The following is a 17,202-nucleotide window of genomic DNA, read 5'->3' on the forward strand; positions in this document are numbered from 1 at the left end:
TTCTTGGGCTTTTTTGATAGATGGGGAGGAAAGAAAGGGGAAAAAGGAGGGGCTTAAAGGGGGGAAAGGGGGCGGGGGCTCAGCTCAGCCCGATCCCTAAACCGCGGCAAAAAGGAGAGAACAGAAGGAAAAGGTGTCCAAAGAGGAAAGGCGTTTGGTGCGCAACCTTAAGGCGACGTGAAGGATTGTCTCTCTCTCTGTGTGTGTCTCTTGCTCCATCCCAAGCGGGCCCTTCGAGGACAGAGGAGGAGGAGGAAGCGGAGCTGAAGCGGATTAAAGTGAAGCCTCCTCCTCCTCTTCTTCTTGCCCTCGCTGACACCGAAGGAGCGCAAAACGGTGAGGATATCGAGAGGGTCCAGAGGCGCAACTTAAAGGCTCCTGAAGGCGAGACGCTCTCCAAGCCCATGCATCTGCAGCAAGGCGCCCTGGTGAGCATGACCACCGACGGCGGAGGAGGCAACGGAGGTGGAGGCTTCTCCTTGTCGGGCCATTTGGTCAGGAGCCCCGGAGGAGGCGGAGGAGGAGGAGGGAACCCCTCAAGGCTTCACAGCATCGAGGCCATCCTGGGGTTCCCCAAAGAAGACCCTCTCCTGGGCAGCTTCCAAGGCGGAGAGGCGGCTGGAGGGGGCGGCCGGGCAGGGCAAGAGGCGCCGGGCAAGATCAGCCCCCGGGATTGCTTCCCCAAAATGCCCGCAGAGCAGATGCCGGGGCAAGAAGCCGAGGGCGGGCCTGAAGAGCACTACGAAGGTAAGACAGGGGGGAAAGGGGAGCAAGTTTGGGGGGAGAGACCCTTCCTTCCAAGATCCTTGGCTTCTTCCTTGACTATGTAGAGCAAATATAGGCAAACTTCTTGCTTCCCTCCAGGTGTTTTGGACTTCAACTCCCACCATTCCTAACAGCCTCAGGCCTCTTCCTTTTCCCCCTCAGCCGCTTGGTGGGAGTTGAAGTCCAAAGTCCAAAACACCTGGAGAGAAGGCAGAAGTTTGCCTAAACCTACCCTAAAAGCACCAGATTCCCTCTGATCTCGGAAGCCAAGTAGAGTCAGTACTTGGGTGGGACAGTGCCAGTGTACACCAGGTCCTGTAGAGGCACTATTTCAGAGAAAAGAACTGGCAAAATCACTCTCATTTCTTGCCTAGGAAAACCCTGTGAACTGTAGGTACTATTTCAGAGAAAGAAAAAACCTCGTGAGTATTTATTGCCTAGGAAAACCCTGTGAAATGCATGAGTTGGAGATACAAGCCCAGAGGCAGCTTGAAGGCACAGAGAGAGACTACAAAAGGTTATAGACAGTGGGTTTCCATGGTTGAGAAGGATTTAGAACAGGCATGGGCGAACTTAGGCCCTCCAGGTGTTTTGGACTCCAACTCCCACAATTCCTAACAGCCTACCGGCTGTTAGGAATTGTGGGAGATGGAGTCCAAAACACCTGGAAGGGCCGAAGTTTGCCCATGTCTGATTTAGAGTCTAGTCCAAAACCAAAACTACTATGCTATGGCAGCTTTAAGGTAAAGATAAAGGTTTCCCCTGACAAGTCCAGTCATGTCTGAATCTGGGGGTTGGTGCTCATCTCTATTTTTAAGCCGAAGAGCCAGCGTTGTCTGAAGACACCTCCAAGGTCATGTGGCTGGCATGACTGCATGGAGCGCCCTTACCTTCCCGCCAGAGTGGTACCTATTGATCTACTCACATTGGCATGTTTTTGAACTGCTAGGTTGACAGAAGCTGGAGCCAACAGCGGGCGCTCACTCCGCTCCTGGGATTTAAACCTGCAACCTTTTGATCTGCAAGTTCAGCAGCTCAGTGCTTTAACACACTTCGCCACAGTAGTTTGAGACTACTGTGAGGTGTGCACATTTGGATCAGATCCCTGTAGAAAGGGTTTTATCTTACCATTATTGTAGGGAGAACAAAAGGCTGTTCTCTTCCTCACATCTTTTTCTACCACAACAAACTACCTATTTGAAACGTTCTCTTCCTCACATCTTTTTCTACCACAACAAACTATCTATTTGAAACGTACTTGAGTAACAAGAGCCAATGTTTAGTGTCATTTAAAAAGGCGGGGTCTTTTCCCAGTTTCTTTTTCACTTACTAAAATTAGTAAAATTCGTTCAAGTTTTCAATATGGGACATGCACATTTTGGAGACCAAAAATGCTTAAGACATGCCTCATCCTCCTAAATCAAAAGCAGAATTACAGAGGAGTCATAGAATCTTAGAATCCTAGAATTGGAAGAGACGTCTTGGGCCATCCAATCTAACCCCCTGCCAAAAAATAGGAAAATCGCATTCAAAGCACCCCCATCAGATGGCCATTCAGCCTCTGCTTAAAAGCCTCCAAAGAAGGAGCCTCCACCACAGCCCGGGGCAGAGAGTTCCACTGCTGAACAGCTCTCTCAGTTAGGAAGTTCTTCCTCATGTTTAGGTGGAATCTCCTTTCTTTCATGTAGTTTGAAGCCATTGTTCCATGTGTCTATTGGTTTTTCACTCCTCCCCCCACCTTCTGGGAACAGTGCTTTCTTTCATTCAGATATGATTTTAATTGATCAATCGTAAAAAGAAAATGATTCAGATCTTTATATTTTCTTTGTCCTTTGACTTTATCTATCAATCTGTCTTCCCCATTTCAGATCCCAGTTCTTTTTTATTCGGCCTGATATATATTTAGTTCTCCTTTCAAGGATGTAATCCTGAAGAATAAAATCAGCCAGGTATTCATACCATTTTTTAATTTCCCACTTGCTTTGCTCTTTTCAACCCAAGGCATCTGTTGCTTGAGCGGCAACTATCATGTATTTTATCATTTCCGACATGCCCAGCTTTTGAAGCTGCTCCTCATAGGGCTTGTTCTCCAGACCCTTGATCATTTTAGTCACCCTCCTCAGGACACTTTCCAGCTTGTTGGCATCTCTCTTAAACTGCAGTGCCCAGAATTGGATGCAGTGTGATTCCAGGTGTGGTCTTGTACCACAGCAAACTACCATAACAATCTCTATGAAACTTATAATGGCTTAGTTACAGGAGCCAATGTTTAGAATCATTTTGAAAAGGGAGGAGGGGTCTTTCCCCAGTTTCTTTTTCACTTTTACTAAAATTAGTAAAGAAAATTGCTCAAGTCTTCCATATGGGACATGCACATTTTGAAGTCTGAAAGTGCTTAAGACATGCCTCATCCTCTTAAATCAAAAGCAGAGTTACAGAGGAAGAAAAAGGCAAAGGTGAGGGGAGGAATTAAAGATCTTGAACCTTTGTAGGACAAGCTGGACATGGCTATAAAGACAGTCCCAGGTCACTTCGATGGCTGTCTCAGTTTTAAATGAAAGGGAAATGAATAGCAAAATCGAGAAACTAGCAATTCCAGCTACTCTTGAAGGAAAGAAGGAAGCAAGTAAGCAAGCAAGCAAGCAAGGGAACATTGATAGCCAATGCATGGAGGACACAGTCCTTTGCACACTTAATTCTGGAACAGTTGTTTCAGTCAACTTTGACATACAATTGCACTATAATAGATGTTTCTTGGCAAGATGTACTCATTGGTTCAGCATTGCCTTTCTTTAAGACTATGAGAATGGAACTTGCCCAAGATCACATCCGGTGGGTTTCCATGGTTGAGAAGGATTTAGAGTCTAGTCCAAAACCCAAACCACTATTCCACATCAGCTTTATTTGGGAGTAAGTCCCAGTGAATTCGTTGATATTCATAATTAAACCCACATAGGATCAGTCTATTACTTAAATATAGGTAGGTACTATTCTGGCAAGTTTGAGACTACTGTGAAGTGTGTGCATTTGGATCAGATCCCTTTAGAAAGAGATTTGTCTTGCAGTTATTTTAGGGAGAAAGGATAAACCAGTTCTGTTAAACATTTCAAGCAAAACTTAAATCCAGTGGGGAAATGTTAAGGTTGCTTAACTTCAATTTCTGAAGTATCCCTTCAAAAATGGAAGCTAATACCAACAGTTGGTATCTGCTTACTTTGGTGTTGCTGACATATAAATTGGCATCCAGTAGAATCAATGGATCTGATCCTAGTGGATCACAACCTCTTTCTTTCTCCCTAGTTTAATTTTAATTGATTGCTTAAGAAAGAAAGTGGGAAGGTTTATCTTCCTTCTTCTGAAGACTTCCTGGTCTTTTAAGGAAGAGATTTACTTTTTTCACCTGAAATTCTTTTTCTAAGTGGTGTGATCACCAGTGTGTCATCTTTAAACATACACATTTAATCCGCTTACAACCAAGTCTTAATCGGCATGCACACAGTACAGTCCTTTATAAATCACAGAACCTCTTTCCAAGATGCAAGTAACTTTTTTAAAGTTGTCCTCTCCAAATCTGTATCTTAGGCTTTTGATACACCTGTCTTGTGGCTTAAATCAGTTTAGTACCAGTCAGAGTAGACTTTTGGAATCCTCTTTCATTTTTTGTAACTCAGTTCCATTCATTCAGTGAGTTTACCTTAGATGAAATTAACAACTGGATTTTACCAACTGTACACAAAGCGACATGTTTTGCATGAACATGAGCTTTGGGATCACAGCGTGCTCTCAGTTTGTATGCCTGTCCTTTGCAGGGTCAAAAGCTTTCTTCCCCCCACTCCATATATTGCATCTGTGCCATGTGAATCATGTCCTGGTAAGCATCTGTTAGCTGTTGTGAGATACACTGGAAGCACCGGTTCAAACAAACCTTGATCTAATTGCGTGAGACACTTTCTCAAACCTTTTGGGGTCCAGACAGGATGAGCAAAAGGGCAAAATTATGATTTGAGGAAGTGGCGGAACATTCAGATGATACTGTTCATTCTGGTTTTGCACCAAGCAACCAGAATTTGTGAGCAAAGCTATGCTGAATTGTTCAATCCTAAATTCACCTGGATTTCAATAGAATATATATGTAAAGTCTGTGCATCTTTGAGTGAAAACCTAACTGAATTCAGTAGAGTTACTTCTCCCCAAAGATCACAATTCATTTTGGGATGGAAGTTGTGAAAACAATGGGACTATAACTGTGTTTAGGAACCAGTTGCTTCTAGTAATAGCATCAGAGCAATATTGTTTTTAACTTGGAATTTTATTTTGATTTTAAAAAAAGCAGGAAAGAAAAAGTGAGAACTCACATTAATATATACACCATCACTAACTCAACCATCCTCTACCAAGATGGGAGATTTGAATCCCCTTGAGTCATATTTTGTTGCACAACCCACACAAAACGAGACTTGGGACATAGACATTTTATCACCTATCAGTTGTAAATAATGTCTCCAACTTTTCACTGACTGCCATGTACAAGGAGCTGCTTTCTAACAAGCAAATAAAACAATAGTAACCCCCCACAACTGTCCCAAGAAATCTATTGGTTTTTGAAATGTTGGTATTTTTCTCTCAGCCAACATAATGTACTAGGACAAAAAAATGTCCCCTGCGAGTGCTCAGTGAACCATGATGCTGAAAAATGAAAGTGGCATATTCTGATAATCATTAGGTTCACCATAGGGTTGAGAAGGAGGACAGAAATCTCAGTAGATTCAAGAAATACAAAAGTATACTGTAAATCCTATGGCTAACATTAACCATGGTGCTAATCCTAAAAAAGGTAGCATTCTTATGAAAGTCAAAAATATCCCAGAACTCACTCAATGCATCTTTTTAAGTTGTTGCATAAAGATTCAGTAACGGTGATGGTGGTTAATACCCTTATTATTTTCCTATTTCAAAAAATATCATGCAATCCAAAAAATAGAGAACAATAATTTCTAGCATCCTTCCACATGCAAAAAATATCAGAATGTTAAAATCAGGCAAAAGGCAAAATTAACCAACCAACAAGGAAATTGATAATTTGGGAAGCAAGCATTATTAGACCAAATGGGACTTGCAGATTCTGAAAAAAAAAGTCTTTAATTGTGTTGGGGTCAGTCTGCTAAAATCCATATATTCTTCTGATTTAATCAGTCAGTGAACTTAGCCTTGCCGGCCTCTGCTTCCTTCTCAGATCCTTTCTGTCCCAAACGTTCAGAGGACTGCCTGAGTCCAGAGCTGCCCGCTTGCAACAACAGCGATGGCAAACTTTCTGATGAAGACCAGCCCAAAAAGAAGCACCGGAGGAATCGGACCACGTTCACCACCTACCAGTTGCATGAACTGGAGCGAGCCTTTGAGAAATCCCATTACCCTGATGTCTACAGCCGAGAGGAGCTGGCCATGAAAGTCAATCTTCCAGAAGTGAGAGTTCAGGTGAGAAGGCAAATTGTGTCTTCCTTTCCGCTCTTGTCCTAGCTGTTCTGTGAAATCTTGGACAGTTAATCCTCTCCTGCTCCTTGTTTCCTTCATTAGGAGACCTCAATCAAAAGCAACCTTTGCTTACTAATCCAGTTTAAGGGCTTTCCTTCTTCTCTTTCTCTGCTCTTGCCCAGAGGATAATTTCGAGTTTGCACACATGCTAAATGGTGTGTAAATGGATTTTCCCCTCTTAATCTGGTTTTCTTATCTTCCCTCTTTATCAATCTAGACTGTAATCTTGCTCTCTTAATTATCAGTGTTTGGTTTCACATTTTCTGAATCAGATTCTTCACACTCACCTGGGAAGTTAAGTGGCATATTGGGGAAACATGTAGCTCATGTTATTTGCAAAGCCATTTATGCCAACGTAGTGTATTTAAACGAATTCTAAACCCCTACTTATTGATAAAGTGCCAGGGATCTGGAGAACAGAAAGACAGACTCAGGAAGCAAAGGAAAAACAGTCAGAAATTCAGTGTTGTTTGGTTGAGTTCATTTTCACATATTTTCAGCTCAGAATACTGTGGAAAATCCCATCTCTAATCTATTTCTCAGCCTGTATTTTCTGTTTTTAGAGCTCCATCACTTTGCGTGGAAATTAGAACTTGGTTAAACCATCACTAACTTTCCCATGATTCTTGAGTTACCAAACTGTAATAATTGAGTTTGAAAATCCTGTTTTTGTGGGTCCTTACTTGAAAGGGAACAAATAAGTGAAATCACTCCTCCATGCAGTATTCTGTATGAAATGCCCCTTCCTTTGAAAAACTGCAACACAATGTAACCAGACTCTGAAATCTGGTTAACTGTTTCTAGCTTAATCTAGCCTCCATTTGATGAAACAGAGTTAAATCTACAAACTTCATTCTCTTAGTCTCAAAGGTGCTGAAAGAACCTTTATCTAAATCTAGTTAATCAGTTCAATACATTTTTTTATGATTTTGGTGATGGATTCACATCGAAGTGGCTAATCTTGCTCAAGATTAAATTGCAAAACAGAAGCAAAACTATATTCCTTTATGAAACTGTGGGATATAAATCACAGCATATCTATATCACTGCCCAACTTTAATGTATTAGTCAATAAAAACCAGACAGTGGTCCAAATGCAGTGCAATGCAATTTTTGAGGCACTTCTAATTATGATAGGAGAGAAACAAGAACCTCGCAAAAACAAAAATAATATATTTTAACATCCTTTCCTCTTTTATTTTCTTTTGTATAATCTCTTGCTATCTTGTAGCAATGTTTTTTCCAAAGGTCAATCGGTCATCCCTTTTATATTTTTTAAGCAAATGGATTTGTGCTTTTGGCATGCTCACCTAGGACGCAAGCCCATTTATTTCTTCAGTATAATAGTCACTTCATAGAGCCATTACTATGGCCAGTGAGCTCTGTTTAAGGAATACCCGTGGGTGGTCTGGGGCACCCAAGGGCCGTGGAAGATGTTTTCTTCCACCGGCAACAAAATGGCACCTTTGCTTCCAGCAAGACCCAGAGATTGGTAACTTTTTCATAAACTTCTTGTTGGTGCATTTGAGTCAGCTTTGCTGCATTAACTCTCTAGTGTGAAATGCTGTGAAACTCCTTCCCACGTCCAATTATGCTGTTTTGTTAGCAGTACTAAGGGGTTCTCTTGCAACCCATTGGCACAGATCAAACAAGATACCCTTTTAACCTATCACTACTGAAATCCCCCAACTGATAGGACTACAAATTAACTGTTTGAAGTAGTTCTTTCCATGGGAGCTTCCATGTCGGTGGGGTAATAAATCTGGTGAAGATTTTGCATTGCATTTAAAAGGCACTGTGGTGAACCTGCTTAGCATATACAGTTTAGCAACTTGGATAATTCCTTGAATATTCAGACTAAAATCACCACTCCAGTGAATCTACCAGCTACCATTGTGGACATGAACAGAAGGACTGCCATCAAGCATATAATGCATGGACCTTTGAATCTCACACAGACCAATTGTTGCTTGTTTGTATGATGATCAGATTTACTTTTTTGGACCTCTCTCAAGATTCTCTCTGCCAGTTGTATTTTTAAAAGTATCCTTTATAAGTTCTTAGCCTTTCCCACATTCAGTTTTTAGCTCCTCTATCTATTTCTTTCCTCACTAGCTATGCAAAGCTGCTTGATATAGCAGGTGAGAAAAGGGGCAGAAATGGGGAACAAACTGTGAAGGATTGAAAGAAGGCTTTCTATGTGCTGGGTGACAATGTTACATCAGGACTGAGGTGGAAATCCCACCAGTTTAGGTCATGGCATATGGAATTATCTCTTCTAGCACACTCCCTGCAAACCTATTAGCATCTCCCACCTGAACTAATGCTATAACTTTCTTAAATAAATGTATGAGAACACTATTTGGGTCCTGCATTCTGTATGGGTCTGTTGTATCAGCCTGAGGCTTGCCACTTTATTTCTTTTTAATTTTAATGTTGCTATTTTAATGAAAGCTACACAAGTCTACTCTCACTGAATTAAACTAGTTTACAGGCCTCTTTTAAGAAAAACCTAAGTACATTTGAAAAATTATAGTGATTAAAAAAAAGTTTTTTTAAAAGTAATATGACATTTTTTTCTCTCCATGCCCAAGGTAGAGTATTTGCAGAAACACTTGGCATCTTAAAGACTGGCTAGTTTTATCAGCCATAATATTTTGAGAACTTTGGAATCTCGTGCCTAATAGAACTAGCACCTCCTAAATTTGCCATACTTGTTGTACATTGTAGTTGTGGCTTTTATTAGATTCTCAAAGTGAAGTTTACTGTGGTTTCATGATTCTGGTTGACATCATATTGGTGTCTTTGTTATTCTTGTTGTGTGTCTTCAAGTAATTTCCAGCTCAAAGTGACTTTATAATGGATGTTCTAGAAGGGGTTTCCATTAATATCTTCTGGAGTTGAAACAATGAGACTTGGTCATCCAATGGATTTTCAATGCCAAGTAAGGATTTGAACCCTGATCTTCCAGAGTCCTAGCTCAAAGCTCAAAGCACTACACCAGCTCTGTTGATGTCATTCCTATGTGTAATCTCCCTTACATCCATGGTTGTACTTTTGTAGCTATTGCATAGTGAATATATTCAGTTCATGGTTGCGTATGGAGAGTTGAACAAGTGTAACTATTTTCCATAGGCCTAAATTCTGTTTTAGTCTTGAGTTGAGCCTCAGAAACAACTGGATTGACCTACATATTAACTCACTTGATAACATGTTAACAATGGGTTTAGTGGGTCTACTGTAATTGGAAGTAACTAACGGGATTCTGGCTATGTAGTTTCCCATTCTTGGATACTGTGCAACTATTTTTCTTCAGAGTAACCCTTTTGGTTGGATTGTGGAAACAGTAACTATGCATTTTCTAATATACAGAAACATTTTGAGATACACAATCAGTTAGTGTCAGTTTTCAGCACAATCTGCACAATACTGATATATTCAACCAAAGATGCCATAACACCTTTACTGTGTAGCAGACTGAGTTGAGAGTTATACTATGCAAACACAATCTAAGATTTCCACCCATAACTCAAACAGAACAGAACAATTTTTAGAAGTAGGTGTAGATCTTCACATAAAAGGAGCAAAGTTTTTATGTCCGTACTTAAAACAGGGAAACGTGCAGTATTTATCTGCTTACTATAATTGGACCTTCCTGTATATACCGTATGGGGTATTTACTTAATCATTTTTTGCTAAGAATTTAAGACTGTTGCATATTGTTACTTGTGAATAGCCTCAGAACAATGTCATTACCAGCGTTTAGAAAAGGTCTGTGTAGATTACAGTTACCAGCATTCAGGGCCATTCTGAAAGTTGTAATCCAACACTGGATATAAAATATATGCAATTCCCTACAGATCGTATAGATTCTGCTGCTTTGTTGGTTTCAGCTCTTTTTGGTTCCCACTGTAAAGGGGGGGAGTCTAGTGTTTCTCCCCCTTAATTGTAAGTGGGAGGTTTTTATGGGCTTAATTAAAGCTGAATGATCTTTAATCCCTGGATCATGAAAATGTTTGAAAAGCCTGAAATATTTACTAGTCATCTGTAAAAATTCTGGGAGGGTTTCCAAAAACGGGGTGGATTTTTTTTCCCAAGCTGCCTCCCAAACAGTGGAAAAACAGGACTAATTTTATTCCATCTTGTGGGTAATGAGAAGAGATCTGAGTTTATGGAAAGGCATTATTGGTGGGAAGCATGAGACAAAAACGGTTGGAAAGGGGTTTCATTTTAAACCAATCAAGCTTGAGTTCATGTTCAAGGACACATTTTAAAGATGTAAATCAAGCAAAAGGATGGTTCTCCAAATGTTGTTGGACAAACGATCCAAGAATCTTTGGCATTGGCTATGCTGATGGGAGTTGTAGCCTACCATAATCTGGGAAGGCAGGTATTTGTTTCCCCGGTCTAAACATTTGACTACAGCAGTCTTATTTTTGCTTATTAAAAAGCAGGCATGAATTAGTCCATAAAGAACCAGAAAAGTAGAGATAGGATTATTTCCAGTTTGAAGGAGATTGGAGCAGGAATAATTTGAAAGCTGGAAGACAATGATCAACAAACATTATTTGGCCTTAGATGAATTCCTATTTGTTTGTTTGTTATAACTCCTTTATTCTCCCAAAATTTGTACTCAAGGCAGTACAAATCTGTCATCAGAATGCATCTGTTGTTCTGTTGCAAACATTTAATTCTGCATGTACAATGTAACATGGCTCATACATGCATGTGTCACTAATGGAATGCCAACCACCATTTTTAAAAACCAGACAGAAATAAAAAAAAAAGGCCCAAGAAGTTGAAATATCAAAGCACAATTAAACCAATTAGGGTATTAAAAAGCTGAATTTAAAACTAAAGTAAACTCTCTTAACTGGAATTCTCAAGCAACTGGAACTCTCAAGCCACTGTAAAAATACTTTATTGCATACTGCATTCACAAAGCTATTTTTATAATACATTGGATTAAGATTAGTTTTTTGTGTGTCTAAATTTGCTTTTAACTGTTGTATTTCAATAATTAGCTAACACACAGTTTACGGTATGGTATTAATTATTCCTATTTTTAATAGTAACATTTAAGCAACTGGAAACTACATTTATTTGGCATCTACCAATTCAATTGGTGGTGCAGCTGTTTAAAAAAAGGTTTTGTGGTTTGAGCACTGGACTCTTGAGGCCAGGGTTCAAATCCCTACTCAGCCATGGAAACCTTTGACAGATCCTCTCAGCTTTAGAGGAAGGCAAAGGCAAACCACCTCTGAACAAATATCTCCAAGAAAAGCCCATGATTGGTTTGCCTTACAGTTGCCATATGTTGGAAATGGCTTGAAGGCATACAGTAACAACAAACCAGCACTGAAAGCATCCTCCTTTACAGCATGTTCAGCATTTATTTAATTTAGGCTGCTGGAAGGCCAATCCCTGCTATCCAAACATCCCTGGGATCTCATATACTTCATGCAAAAAGGGTCTTAGAAATTACTGAGGCTTAGACATGTGTACATTATTTTTTTTATATTTATACATAGACAAGTATTTTTTGGAGTCTTCCCTAACCATATCTGGAAGTTGATTAGAATTGATATTTTGAATAAATCATGTTTCTGTTGGTGATTTGTGTTACATTTAACATGAAACACATATTGGAAATGGGCACTGCAGATTTTGGATACATTTAGTCTTTCTATTGCTGCTTTATCATCCTATAGCAAAGAATGTAGAATATATTCTATACTTCACCTTTCCTATCTCTTCAAGTGACCCCAGTCCTTCTCCACTCCCATTTTTGCACAAAAATACTTTTAGTAATTTTATTTTAAAAAATACACTGTGGTTCCCCACCTAAACATCACCCCTTTGCGAAAACATAAACTGAAACAGCCACTTCCAGTTTTGCTTTTGAGGATAGCCAGAGCTGGTGAAGTTCTGGGAGTCGATTTGGGACTCGACTTGCTTCAGAGCCAAAAAGTTAAAGAGCAGTGGTTTTCCAAAACAGAAACCTCTGCATCAATATACATATTTAGTATGTAAGGCCACAGGACCAATTTATTCTAGAGAGCTGCGGAATTGCTTTATAACAAAGTGAATAGATCACAAGCTTCTGATGGATCTTTGGATGCCCTGTAATATTATATTCCAATGGTAGTTGGTGGCTTCCATCTTGGATGGGCAGTGAATCTAATTCTGGCTTCAATCTGATAGCCAAGATGTGAAGCAGAGTTCAGCACCTTGGATAGTCCCTTTAATGTCTGGATTAAAGCCTGGATATCGAAAAGACTTGCTGTCAGATCAGTAATGTTTTCTACTGGAGTTTTCTTAGCCCCAACTAGCCCAGACCAGTACACAGAGTTTTATCATCATGTCAGCTTCCAACTTACAGTGATCTCCAAGTACAGGGCCATTGCTTGATGCATTGAAACAATCCAGCTGCAATTAAGTCTCCCTCTTTTCCTACTATCTTCAGCTTCAGGCATTCTCACGTTTTCCAGTCAACTGTAATATGTCCAAAGTACAATAGCCTCAGTTTGGTCACTTCTGCATGTAGTGATAGCCTGTTAGAGTATACCCAAATTGAATAGTGACTTTTAGAAACCATAGGATCTACTTTAGTTGAACCTAACAATAAGATTCAAGCCATTAGCAACAAGAAAACATTTCTCTCCTATCCTAACCTGTGCTCTGAAGTGGAAAAAAAAACCGAATAGATTTACATGTGGCAGATGTTGTGTGCCAGTAATAGGGAAAATGTTTCCCTGCTTGAAGGCTTCCTCTGTTTGAAGGGTTAACCGGTCCAATAATTCTGCCTTAAAGTTAAACTACAATATGAAAAGAAAAACAAGGCAGGTTTAAGTTGTCCACCCACAGTTACTACCTGGGCAGCAGACTGAACTGAGACACACACAGGTCACTTGGTCATTTCAACCCCCACCCCAACTGCATTTTATGCTAATTATATTGTTTTTCAAAACTGCTGATCCCCTAAAGCAGGCACTTGGGGGACAGCTGTGTCCTTCTAGGTGTTTTGGATCTACATCCTCCTCAGGCCTTTCCATCATAACCAATGGTTATGGATCTGGGGACTTGTAGGCAAAAAGTATCTGGGGGGGGGGGCATTATTTGGTCCTCTAGATAAGGTCCTATTCTTATTTTTTTCAGGCACTACCATTATTTTTTTTAAGGTAATCTTTCACAAGTTTCAGAAGTTGCTTCAGTTGCAATCACATATCTTTGTAGGCTTAGGCACAATTACTCCTACTCTGATAATGTCCCGTTCAGGTATTACCCAAATGAGTTGTAAGCAAAGCTGGGAAAGGTATTACAACTTCCATATTACTCCTGCTGGTTAATGTGTGTGTGGCTACTTTTAAGAACATCATATAAAAGTTCACTTTCTTCTAAACAGGATGCTAGATTCCTAAAACCAGGCAGTTCATAAGAACAGGTTGGGTTAGTATGGAAGGCTCAGCTTCGTCTCCAACAGAAGGGTATGGCCAAAGGGCACAAGAGGTCAGCCAAAGGATGGCTGTTTTTGCCCTCCAGCATCTGTTGCCTGAGAAGGTCACCAGACTCTGCCTAATGACAATGCTAGCCTTGAAAGTTGATAAACCTGGAGATCACAAGAGAAATGTATTAGGATACAATGGGAAAGTGACAGGAATTATGGGGGCTTTGAAAATAAGGATGAAGCAATTTGCTGGACTAGGGAGCAGATCAGCAACGGATGTCTCCTTTGTTGTGAAGTAGTGAATCTATTCTAGGTTTTGACCTTCACTTTAAAGTCGATAAAATATCCAAGGAGTTGGACCTGTTCTAGGCATAGGGATGGGCACCTCAAATATGTCATTTAACTTTCAGACTAGAGGGGTTTTGCTCCATATAATAATAATAATAATAATAATAATAATAATAATAATAATAATAATAATAATAATAATAATAAAATATTTATTTGTACTCCGCTCTATCTCTCCAAGGGGATTCAACTAGAACTGACTAGTTGCCTCTGGAGCAGATTAAAAAGCAACACAGGGCCACAAGGAAGGATGCCATGAGAATCTCCCATCATTTTCAGGCATTTTCATGGAGGAATGTTTTGGGGTGCTCTGCCAACTGATCTTTAGAGAGGTTGACTTTTGGATTTTAGCTCCCAAAATCCCTCAGTCAGCATGGGCCATCTACAGTATTCAAACTAAAGTTACACTGGTATCTATACTATGTGTTTATTTAAAAGAAGTGCTGAAGATTTTCTGGGAGTTAAATCCTGTGAAATGTAGTATTATTTATTTCTGAATTTGCACTAGTTTTTACAGTTGTCTTTACCATTGTTGTAACTTTGTTTATTCTGATTATCTATTTGTGAGGGGTTGGTAGGCCTCACTCATTGGCATTGCTACATTTGTTGGTGTTTTGGGAATTCTGGAGGTAGTAGTCCCAAAAAGTAACTTTTCCAAGCTCAGGTCACTAGCTGCCAGCATAACCTACTGGCTATGCACATGATTCCCTAAGTTACTCCTATACATTCCCAAGGTGATGTATATTGTAATGTATATTACTATCTATTGTATTGTTTAATTGTGTTATGATGTGTTGTTTTTATATTTTGTTATATTGTATTGTTCTGGGCATGGCCCCATGTAAGCCGCCCCGAGTCCCCGTTGGGGAGATGGTGGCGGGGTATAAATAAAGTATTATTATTATTATTATTATTATTATTATTATTATTATTATTATTATTATTAGGTGCATTGCTGATACTGGTGCAATTCAGCTCTTTATTTTCTGCCGGTACTTTGGGTAATAATTGATTTTTAAAAAATATCAATTATGAAAAAAAAATGCAGATAGCAGGTTTCATGTTAGGACTATCATCCTATATCCACTTACTTGGAAATAAGCCCCTTGGACTCAGGTTTTTTGTGTGTCAGAAGTGACTTGAGAAACTGCAAGTCGCTTCTGGAGTGAGAGAATTGGCCGTCTGCAAGGACGTTGCCCAGGGGACGCCCGGATGTTTTGATGTTTTTACCATCCTTGTGGGGAGGCTTATCTCATGTCCCCGCATGGAGCTGGAGCTGATAGCGGGAGCTCATCCGTGCTCTCCCCGCGTGGGATTTGAACCTGGCAGCTTGCAGATCAGCAGCCCAACCTTCCAGTCACAAGGCTTTAACCCACTATTCCACCGGGGGACTCAGTGTTATAATATAATAATTATAATAATATAATATACATAATATTTCTTCTAAAATTTAGAATAAGAAGCATTACATATGTGGATCGATACAAATTGCTATGCAATATGTATCCTTTTTCTTGTGTCTTTCACTTATGCATATTTATGCTAAATTTTCTCAAATAATTAATCATTCCCTATCATGCTTACTTGGAAAACCCATTTCATTTGACAATGGACTTTGCTTCTGAGTAAAGACACATGTGATTGCTTTACATAAAGTTCATCTAGATGTTTCATAAGTGTATGCATGTTAAAATAGTAAAGAGAATAAAAATAACTATTTAATTACCAGAGTTACTTTTTTGGAAGATAGAACCCAGAATCACTGAGTTAGCTTGCCCTGGATTCTGGAAATCATGGTGCAGCAAAGTAACTTTTCCCAAGCTGTTGATAACAATAATGGCAAACTGTACTTTCTGGCAAGGAATTAACTCTGAACTGTGTCTTTTAGGTTTGGTTCCAGAATCGGAGAGCCAAGTGGAGGAGGCAGGAGAAGCTGGAGGTGACTTCCATGAAGTTGCAGGATTCCCCCATTCTCTCCTTCAACCGCTCCCCACAGCCCTCCACCATCGGGACCATTGGCAGCAACTTGCCCCTGGAGTCATGGCTGAACCCACCCATGTCCAACAGCAGCCCCCTCCAGACGTTGCCGGGCTTCGTGGCGTCTCCCCAAAGCCTCCCCAGCAGCTACACCCCTCCTCCCTTCCTAAACTCTCCCCCCATGGGACACACCTTGCAACCCCTGGGAGCCATGGGGCCGCCACCACCGTATCAATGCGGGACCAACTTTGTGGACAAATTCCCCTTGGAAGAAGTCGACCCTCGGAACACCAGCATAGCAGCATTGAGGATGAAAGCCAAGGAGCACATCCAGTCCATTGGGAAACCATGGCAGACAATATGAGAAGGAAACACTTCTGTGTGCGCTATGGAGGACTTGTCTACACCATCCTTGCAAAGTGAACTCATTCCTCAAACAGATAGGTCAGGACTGTTACTGTCAAGAGCCATCTACTGCATAGAAGTGACCTGAAGACTAAAGAAGAGAGCTAGAGCAAGTTATTTTGGGACTACAAATCCCAGACTCCTCCAGCAATGGGCCTAGTTGGTTCAGGATTCCTGGAGTTGTAGTACAAACGAAATACCGTCTCTGAGCTCTTCTACAGAGAAGCCATGCTATCCCTCAATTCTCCACAATTTTGTGTTCTTTCTTTTCCCCATCCTCGGCCAAGATTTAGGGCTTGATTCTAGTTTTGTTTATTTGTTGTATTTCCTAAACGATCTAACCATTTGATATCCCTGACTTTATTGGCTGGATTACAGTAGAGGCAAAGAACATTGTTGTACTCTTTCTAGGGGTATTTGTAACATTAAAGCACAAATATTTTCAGAGTGTAACCTGGACCTCCTCATTCTCCATGGAAACAGTCATATTGCAGGCTTCTGAACATTTTGTGGATGTTGTGTCTTGTTTGGCTGATAACCCAAGTTGTACAACTGATCCTAACTAGGATGGCCAGGTACCTTGAATAGTCATGTAGAAGAAGGAATTTCAGCAAGGAGTGTTGGTTGCACAAGCTCTGCCTGCTGAAATATCCTCTTAAAATGCCATTAAAAACAACAAGAGCTCAGTTCTGCTTTTCGCCCGGAAACTCTAGTACTATACAAGTAGA

The 17,202-nt window shown here is 40.3% G+C and overlaps 1 protein-coding gene across 1 annotated transcript; it reads left to right on the plus strand.

The window, feature by feature from the left end:
• Positions 1-5: 5 nt before the first annotated feature.
• Positions 6-16,927, plus strand: rax (retina and anterior neural fold homeobox). The gene is made up of 3 exons (XM_008118598.3): positions 6-747; positions 5,999-6,240; positions 15,981-16,927. Exons 1-3 carry the CDS (start codon positions 21-23, stop codon positions 16,431-16,433), a joined length of 1,422 nt encoding a protein of 473 aa, XP_008116805.2. The 5' UTR covers positions 6-20; the 3' UTR covers positions 16,434-16,927.
• Positions 16,928-17,202: the final 275 nt, after the last annotated feature.

The sequence above is a fragment of the Anolis carolinensis genome, chromosome 2 (assembly GCF_035594765.1).
Source record: "Anolis carolinensis isolate JA03-04 chromosome 2, rAnoCar3.1.pri, whole genome shotgun sequence".
NCBI classification, from domain to species: Eukaryota; Metazoa; Chordata; class Lepidosauria; order Squamata; family Dactyloidae; genus Anolis; species Anolis carolinensis.

Bases quoted from the DNA above. Each gene is read 5' to 3' on its own strand.
- rax (XM_008118598.3), top strand. From the start codon at position 21: ATGGGGAGGAAAGAAAGGGGAAAAAGGAGGGGCTTAAAGGGGGGAAAG. The intron at 748-5,998 runs GTAAGACAGGGG...CTTCCTTCTCAG, and splicing joins GCCTGAAGAGCACTACGAAG to ATCCTTTCTGTCCCAAACGT. The intron at 6,241-15,980 runs GTGAGAAGGCAA...TGTGTCTTTTAG, and splicing joins TTCCAGAAGTGAGAGTTCAG to GTTTGGTTCCAGAATCGGAG.